This window comes from Panthera onca, chromosome A3 (assembly GCF_046562875.1).
Source record: "Panthera onca isolate mPanOnc1 chromosome A3, mPanOnc1 haplotype 2, whole genome shotgun sequence".
In the NCBI taxonomy this organism is placed as follows: Eukaryota; Metazoa; Chordata; class Mammalia; order Carnivora; family Felidae; genus Panthera; species Panthera onca.
In genome coordinates this window covers 60,524,334-60,533,901 of record NC_138341.1, presented here as the reverse complement: position 1 = coordinate 60,533,901, position 9,568 = coordinate 60,524,334, and the positions used below count along the sequence as shown (strand labels likewise).

General features: G+C 40.2%; 1 protein-coding gene across 1 annotated transcript in view; it reads right to left on the bottom strand.

Moving 5' to 3' along the window:
* Positions 1-8,323: 8,323 nt before the first annotated feature.
* Positions 8,324-9,568, bottom strand: part of FAM161A (FAM161 centrosomal protein A) — a 62,563-nt gene continuing 61,318 nt past the window's right edge. The window contains exon 8 of the mRNA XM_078444524.2: positions 8,324-8,530. Coding sequence (XP_078300650.2) covers positions 8,349-8,530 — 182 coding nt within the window. The 3' untranslated portion in view covers positions 8,324-8,348. The remainder of the gene's footprint in view (positions 8,531-9,568) is intronic.

The following is a 9,568-nucleotide window of genomic DNA, read 5'->3' as shown; positions in this document are numbered from 1 at the left end:
TGTACAGCTTTTGTAATTCTTTCCTTTTTTCTGCTATGTTTGTTCTGATTATACTTACTGAAATATGAAAATAAAAGTCAACTGGTGATGTTGAATGAAAATGTAAAGAAAATGCTGAGATGTTTCTGATTCCTCTTGAACATTTTTAGTTGTTTGAATAAATTTCTAATAATTTTGATGTATGAAGACAGATTTATATTCCAAAGACAGATTAGAAAAAGATAATCTTCAAGATATAGTATTTCTAGTGATTTTAAGTTCCTGGGTAGGTTTTTATAGTGCTTAGAAAAAGAATACATTTCTCAAATCATAAAGGTTTACAGTACTATTTGGTGAGTGAAAATTATTTTTGTCTTTTAGTTTCTATATGTATATTTTAAATTGTCTCTATTTGATAAGTCATATCAGAATTAAAATTGTTAGATAGATCATTGTTAGAAATTATTTTATCTATTGACCAAAACCAGCGATGTCACCCTTTCCAAGCTAAGCATTTAATGTCTCCCCTCTTCTGCACTAGCAAAGAAGCAAAAGGGTATTTTATCTGATATTAACGTATGATTTAAGAAATACTCGAAACTTCTTTTTATATTATCTCCACATATTAACAAAAATCTTTAAAACCAGTAGCAGATATTATCATTTTTAAAAAGCATTAAATATTATGTCTTTACTTGGTGATTTTAAATTATAGTTTCCCTACGCACTCAAATATTTAGCACAAATAGCTCCATGGAGATGACAAAATGCAGCTCAAACACAATTCAATTCTTTTCTTCTCCAGTGTGTGTGATCTGTTTCCATGGAAATTTCGTGTTGACCAGGAATTGTAAAAATACTATATGCAAACATATCTCAGAAGCAAACCTTTTTGGAGAATAATCGTGATTTAATTTGAGTCACTCCATTAAAATTGTTCGAATAATAGAAAAGAAGACTATTCCTCTTTAGCAGAGACCATTCTGCAATTTCCCTTAGCTCAATATGTTATGTTAGCCTAATAGAGTTAGAGATTATAGGGACTTTAATTTGCCTTTTGATAAGAGTAAAATTAAATCTTAATGATTTAGGTAAATTTGTTCATTCAAAAAAGATTAAGGACTTAGTATGAACCAGGTATTGTTGGGGTGCTGAAAGGAATACAAAGATGTGTACCAACACAATAATGGTGTAAAATGGAATGACAATGTGCTCTGGGAATAGAGAGGAAGGACGGGAAGAGCAAGGAAATCTTCCTGGATGAAAAGGCATTTAAACTGTGTCTTGAACAATGAGAAAGTGAGGAGAGGACCTTTCTAGTGAGAGAAACCATCTGAGCAAAAGCACGGAAATGGGAAGCAGAGGGCATGTTTGGAGAATGATGATGAGAACTCCACCCAGCTGAGGTGGAAGGGAAACTGGGGGAGATGAAATAAAAAGGTAGGCTGTGGCTAGGTGTTGTGTGGCCTTGTATGCCACGCTAATTCAGATATTATGCCCAACAGCAGCAGTGTTCAGTTAGCCAATAATCATCTGGACTGTCAATAGTTGAATATTGGGTGGTGAGACAGAAAGGGAAGGGAACAGATCGCTGCTTGGAGAAACATGGCACTGAAAGGAGTAAGGAAGCAGTGAAGTAGCTTGAAGAACTAGCAGGCTTAAAAAATGGCTTATTTGAGAGATGTGGTAGGTTTACAATAAGTCCACAACTTTTTTGATATTCCTTTCTTTGAGAGGTGGAAATAATTCTGCTCCTTTGAGTGTGGGCTGGACTTGGTGACTCACTTCTAGTAAACTGAATAAGGCAGATGTGACACTATGCCACTTCTGAGACTCAGGTCCTAAAATGCACTGGGGCTTCCTTCTTGCCTTCTGGGATCACTTGCTCTAGGGGAAGCCAGCTGCCATGTTGTGAGGAAACTCAACCTTGGAAGTGGATTCTGCAGCCCCAAGCCAAACTCTGGCTGACATCTTTACTGTAGCTACCTGAGAGACCCAGACCCAGAATGACCAAGTAAGCGGATCTTTTTTTTTTTTTTTTTGTAATGTTTATTTACTTTGAGAGAGATAGATACAGTACAAGCAGGGGAGGAGCAGAGAGAGAGGGAGACAAAGAATCCCAAGCAGACTCTGCGCTGTTACCACAGAACCCAATGCGGGGCTCGGTCTCATGAACCGTGAGATCATGACCTGAGCCAAAACCGAGAGTCGGACACTTAACCGACTGAGCCACCTAGGCGCCCTGGTATTCCTGACCTACAGAAACTGTGAGGCAAGTGTTTGTTGTTTTAATCTGTTAAATTTTGAGGTAATTTGTTGTGCAATTATTAACTAATGCAGGAGGTGAGAGAATAGGGCAGTCTTGAACATGTTTGTGGGTTGAGAAGAAGCCAGTAGAGGTTGAAAGACTGCAGATCCTGCAGGAGAGGGGAAATCATGGTTAGGTCAAATTCTGGAGGAAGTCTGTAGGGGAGAGGATCACCAGGAAAGGACAGAGAAGTTATTTTTGGAAAGGACGAGTGAGCATCAGAAAAAATTTTCAGATCAGAAGGATGGAAAGTGAAATCAAGCCAGACATCTTTGATTCCTACACAGGAGGTCATGTCACCTGCTGAGATGAAGAAGCCTCTGGGACCAGGAGCTCCAGGAGAGTAGGACAAATTGGGAAAACAACTGTGAGATACCACATTGAGAATCAGGGAAAGCAAAGACATCATTCTTTCTAGCAATGCTTAGCACCTGGGGAGAGTAAGCTGAGAAAGCAGATAGTAGAATTTACCCAGGATTGAGGCTTGATAAGGCAGATATGAAAGATCAAGTGGGCAAAGGATTCAGAGATGCTGATGTAATTAAAGTGGCTAGACCAGGAACGAGGGCATGGGAACCTCTAAGGGCGCCAATAAACTGAGACTGTGAAAGGGTGGCTCTTCCACAGCAACCATAATCTGTACCACCCATTTCACATTTTATTCAAAAACTACCTTATGATCATGTAACTTCTTGGGTGTGTATGCCTAGTTGCCCCGGTGAGATCATAGGCTCAGGGTAGTGACCGCGGTTTGTACATTTTGTACTCTCTTAGCAACTAGCACATTGCTTCCCGGGGCCTCGCGTATTTGTTGACTCAATGAATAAAATCATTCTAGCATTCTGTGTGGTTTTTACTGAGTTGTTTCTTCCTTCACAATAAGCTTCTGATTGAGGCTAGAGATCTGCTTCTTTTAGACGGTTGAATGTGTTCCATCCTTGTCTCTAAGAGCCAGGATTTCTGGATGCTTTCAAGAAGCATTATATAATTGTGAAAAGGGGGACAATACCTGGTTGGCTCAAAATAATAAGCCTAATTATGCCTATGTGAAGCAACCTTGAAATAAACCTTGGATGGTTTCAATCTGACAAGAATGAGAATAAAAGTGAAAAGATGTAGAGGAAAAAAAAGAGAGAGAGAGAGAGAGAGATGAGCATTCTCTTGGGAAGGCAGGGGAAGCAGAGGCCTCTATTTAGAGGAATCTCACACACACTCTCTCAGAGTGCTCTGAGCGGGATGTCTGCTTCTCAGAGAGGACCGGTACTAATGACAGCTCAGCCTCAGCAGACATCTCTGTATTCTTCCCCGGCACACTCTTCTTTCGTCGTTTGCCTGGGCACACAGATTTGTTAAATCTGTTCAGAAAACAGTGAAACTAGGCTTCGAAACCCCTGAATAGGGGATCTTTACATTTTTATCATTTAATACGTAGGGAGATCTTCACATTTTTATCACCCGTCTTTCTATGAATCATACCCCAACCCACCTATGTATTTCTATGTATTGTACCCTATTTCTATGTATTGTACCTCAACCCACCTTCCCTTCGGTTCAGGTTCTTAAATGTCAGTTAATGAATTAATATTTTGAAATGTTATATGGCAAGACAGCCAAGAGCTTCATCTCTGTTTTGACAGTTGTGGTCACTGCGTTTGTTGAGGAGTTTGTGTAATTATTTGAGTATTTTATTGCATCTTGCTCTTCTCTTACTAAAATGAAGAGAAACAGGGGCACCTGAGTGGCTCAGTTGGTTAATCACGTGACTCTGGATTTCTGCTCAGCTCATGATCTCAGAGTCAAAAGATGGAGGCCTGTGACCGGCTCTTCACTGAGCATGGAGCCTGCTTGGGATTCTCTCTCTCCCTCTCCCCCTTCCCCGCTCATGTGCATGAGTGCACACACACTCTCTCTCAAATAAATAAACAAACAAATAAATAAATAAATAAATAAAATGAAGAGGAAAAAAATAATAAAAGCACTGATCCCAGTGACAGCAAGTTTAGGTTTCATGTGCTTAGTATGATTACGACAAAGATAGAAATCATTTGACTATCAGAAAGGAACAGAACTGGGGCATCTGGGTGGTTCAGTCAGTTACACGTCCGACTTCAACTCAGGTCATGATCTCATTGCTCATAAGTTTCAGCCCCACTTCAGGCTCTGTGCTGACAGCTCAGAGCCTAGAGCCTGCTTCGGATTCTGTGTCTCCCTCTCTCTCTGCCCATCCCCCGCTTGTGCTCTGTCTCTCTCTCTCTTTCAAAAATAAACATTTTAAAAAATTAAACAATTGAAAATAAAATAAAAAGAACAGAACTTAGTCATAATTGGGGCACTTGGCTTGCTTAGTCGGTAGAGCATGCAACTCATGACCTAAGGGTTGTGAGTTCAAGCCCCACATTGGGTGTAGAATTACTTAAAAATATATATATATTTTTTTTAAAAAAAGGAATTTAGCCATAATCAAACGTTCATAGTAAAGGAAAAGAAAGCAGTGAAAGCACACATATCAAGAGCTAGGGCTAAATTACTGAAAATTGAGTTAGAAACCGAGGGTTATTAGGGGCTTACTAGCGGCATTTAGGTCTTCAATCATGTTAGTGCTACTTTCAGCCAGTCATACATATTTGAGGACACATTGCCTGAAAGAAAGGAACTGCCTATATTGTTTTGTGCTCCAGGAGGCTGCATGGGGCTGCCATACAGGCTAAGGTGAGGGCCAAGGGGGCAGAGCTGCAGGCCTCCCACCCCTGTATCAACTTCCACCAAAACAAAGCTCCTTTTCTGCTTTACAGTCTGGATTCTGAAACGGACTTCTTTCAAAGAAAGGGTTCCCACAGTATATAGTCTGAAAATCACTGCCTTAGCCTGATATAGTATTTATACAAGAACATTTAGTGGTTCAAACCTTTTGCGGGACTATTTGGAAATCAATATCTGTTAAAATTCAAATAGTCATACTGTTTGACTCAGCAATTTTACCTCCAGCAATTGATCTTATATAAATAATCATTCAAGAGCATATGCATGCATATATATATATATATATATATATATATATATATATATATATGTATACACACACACACACACACACACACACACATACATACATACAGGATGTTTATTGTAGCATTATTTATACTAGCAAGAGATTGAAAAGATTGAGAACAATATAGAAATACAGATCAGTAGCATCACCTTTTTATAGAAAAAGCCATAAAATTTAGGATTGTTTTTGTAAAAATTTTAAGATGTTTGCTTCTGCCACAATTATTTATAATTCCGAGGACCTTATGTAGGCCTTCCATTTTATGCCAATTTGAACAAAATTTAAATATTTCAACAGTTGGCATTTAGTTAAGAATTTTAAGCATCCAGTGCCCTTCTGGCTTTGGCTGTGAATTGTTCTCTTTGGGAGTTTTGTCACTTACTTGTTGCCACCTGCTGGAGAAGAGAAGAAATGCAATTGAACGCTGGCATGGAAATCATTCCGTGTCCTCAAAGAAGTAGCCCCATACTGTCCCAGGTGAAGGCAGAGGAATGTGTGTGGTTGGACTCAGGGAGAAGTAGGTTCTCTGACTTCCATTCTTGAGCGTGTCCTGCAACCTGCATCCATCCCTTTATCTCAAGGGATGGGAGGTGTTGAGGTGGGCAGCAGGATGATCCGGGATAACAGCAGATGAATTCACCAGCTGGTTCTGAGAGCCAAGAGAAGCGCCAGGGCAATACCTACATTTTTAGGATCAGAGCAGCTTCGATATGTTTCTATACTCTGTGGGCAGGCAGGTTAGGTTTACTTATTTAGGCTTATGTCAGGTGACTTCGGAATAAAAATTACAGAAAGCTCTTGTCCAGCCTGATCTTTAGTGATATAAAATTAGGCTAATAAGCAAAAGATTTGAAAACTCATTGACCACAGACCACTCAAACTTTTCACGGTTACACAAAAGCACTTAACTTTCTTGTTTGTTTTAAGAATGTTACTGGGGGAGGGGCGCCTCGGTGGCTCAGTCAGTTAAGCTGTGGCTTCCGCTCAGGTCATGATCTCACAGTTCAGGTCATGATCTCAAGGTTTGTGAGTTTGAGCCTGCTTCGGATTCCGTGTCTCTCTCTCTCTCTCTCTCTGCCCCTCCCCTGCTTGCAATCTGTCTCTGTCTCTGTCTCTCTTTCATAAATAAATAATAAATATTTATTAAAAAAATTTTTTTAATGTTTATTTATTTTTGAGACAGAGAGAGACAGAGCATGAACGGGAGAGGGTCAGAGAGAGAGGGAGACACAGAATCTGAAACAGGCTTCAGGCTCTGAGCGGTCAGCACAGAGCCCGACGCGGGGCTCGATCTCACGGACCGGGAGATCATGACCCAAGCCGAAGTCGGACACTTAACCGACTGAGCCACCCAGGCGCCCCAATAATAAATACTTAAAAATTTTTTTTCAATTAAAAAAATGTTGCTAGGGGAAATTATTTTTCAAATCTGTCAACTTCCTCACTGAGCTCCAATTTAGGTAACTACACTGTCCCGTGCACCTCTTGCACCCCATCCTGATAGACACCTGCCTCCAGTCTTGCCAACCTCCAACCCATTCTCTTCCTTCCACTAGAATGATCATTATAAAATGCAGATTTGAGCACACCACTGCCTTTCTTTAAAATCTTTTGGTGGTAGAGGTGCCTGGTTGGCCCAGTTGGTAGAAATGTGAATCTTGATCTTGGGGGGTCACAAATCTTTAAAAAATAATAAAATAAAATAAAATCTTAAAAAATAATAATAGGGGCACCTGGGTGGCTCAGTCGGTTGAGCATCCGACTTTGGCTCAGGTCATGGTCTCACAGTTTGTGAGTTTAAGCCCCGCATCGGGCTCTATTCTGATGGCTCAGAGCCTGGAGCTTGCTTCGAATTCTGTGTCTCCCTCTCTCTCTGACCCTCCCCTGCTAATGCTCTGTCTCTCTCTGTCTCAAAAATTAAAAAAATAAATAAATAAATAAAAATAAAAATAATAATAATAAATAGGGGTCCTTGGGTGGCGCGGTCAGTTAAGTGTCTGACTCTTGATCTCAGCCCAGGTCATGATCTCCCAGTTCTGTGAGTTTGAGCCCTGCATCAGGCTCTGCACTGACAGAGTAGAGCCTGCTAGAGATTCTCTCTCTCTCCCTCTCTCTCTCTGCTCCTCCTCTGCTCATGCTCTCTCTCTCTCAAAACAAATGAACATTTAAAAACTTTTAAAAACAAATAAATAAAATACTAATGCAAAATTATATAAAATTAAATAAAATTAAGATGTTCCCCTGAATTCATTATAAGTGAAATAAGATTCATGAGAATCATTCAAATCTCTTGTTGTTGTTGTTAGACCTGACTTTCTCAATAGAATATATTAGTTAATAATGAGATTTTTTTACACGAGCAAAATACTACTATGAAAAATAAGTGTGACTTTACATACTGATTAAATTTGACCATATGGAAATAAATCCCACTAAGAATATTTTTTCCCACTAAAGAAGCAGTGAAAATACTTTAAATAAAGTTGTAGGGAAAAAAAAAAGTTTATGGCATACTTTCTTCCTTTTCAGAAGCCAAAGAGCAGGGCAAGTATAAATTCTGGGCTTCCAAATCAAATTTCAGAGACATTATTGCATTAAAATGGGCTTATTTGCTTAATGATGTCTGTTCGTCCTTTATTGTAGGGGCTCCCAAACACACCAAAGGCTGCAGAGCTCCAGGTCTTCCTGGGAAGCTGGACACTACTTTGTCCACTGGCATTTGATGAGGACCCTGAGGTCACAGGCTGCTTTTGTGATGTGGAGATAATGACTCTAAGTGATGAATGGTGAGGATTTCATATTCTGTCTGCAAATCATGATGGGATCTCATGGTACAAGATATAAAACAATTTGTTCTCAAATATTGCTTTGCCACCCCCACTGTTCATTAACTTAATTTTGTGGGAGTTTCTTGATGGAAGACAATCAAACACTTTCATGAATGAGTCACAAATACTATTACACTGGTTCTCTGGAAAATATAGTTCTATTGTTACATAGGCAAATAGAGAGTCATTGCCTTTCTGAGTTTTCAAGACATAAGCACTGTTTTCCAAGGAGGGGAAAAGACAAACGCAGTAAGGAAAAGATACCTCCTGGTATTCTCCTGATAAGGATTTCCCTCCAGCTGCAAGAACAGGAGTGCAGTAGGCTGAATGATGGCCCCCAAAGATACCAGGTCTTTTCCCTGGAACCTGCAAATATTATCATATTTAGGAAAAGGGTCTTTGCAGATGTGATTTTTTTCAAATGGGGAGATTATTGGATTATCCAGTGGTCCCCAAATGCCATCGCATGCCTCCTTATACCATAAAGGCAGACAGATTTGATGTAAACATAGAGGAGAAGGTGATATGAAGACAGAAGCAGAGACTGGAGTGATGTCACCACAAGCAAGGAAGGCCAGCAGCCCCCAGAAGTTGGAAGAGGCAAGGAATGGGTTCTGCTAGAGCCTGCAGAGGGAGAAGGCCCTGCTGACACATTGATTTGGGCCCAGTGATACTGATTTCATACTTCTGTCCTCCAGAACTGTGAAAAAATAAAATTTTGTTGTTTTAAGCCAGTTTGTGGTATACTGCCATGGGGCACTAATACAACTAGGGTTTCATTAACATGCATTATAATGAGCTTACGGGGTGGGGGTGGGGGCACCTGGGTGGCTCAGTTGGTTAAGCATCCGATTTCGGCTCAGGTCATGATCTCATAGTTTGTGAGTTCGAGCCCCATGACGGGCTCTGTGCTGACAGCTCAGAACCTGGAGCCTGCTTCAGATTCTGTGTCTCCCTCTCTCTCTCTACCTCTCCACCTCCCCTGCTCATGCTCTCTGTTGCTCTCAAAAATAAACATTAAAAAAAAATTTTTTTTAATGAGCTTTTGGGGAAAAATGTTTATTTTAGTGGATTTGGATTACAGTCCTGAGGATTTGTTCAACAAATATTTACCACACACTTATTATGAATATAAGCTCCATTGGGCAGAGATTTTCCTGTTTTGTTCACTAGCATATACTCAGCATCTAGAAGATGTTCAGTAATTTTTTTTTTATTTAAAAATTTTCTTAATGTTTATTTATTCTTGAGAGAGAGACAGAATGTGAGTGGGGGAGGGGCAGAGAGAAAGGGAGACACAGAATCTGAAGCAGGCTCCGAGCTCCCAGCTGTCAGCACAGAGCCTGACGCGGGGCTCAAACTCATGAGCTATGAGATCGTGACCCCCAGCTGAAGTCGGTCGCT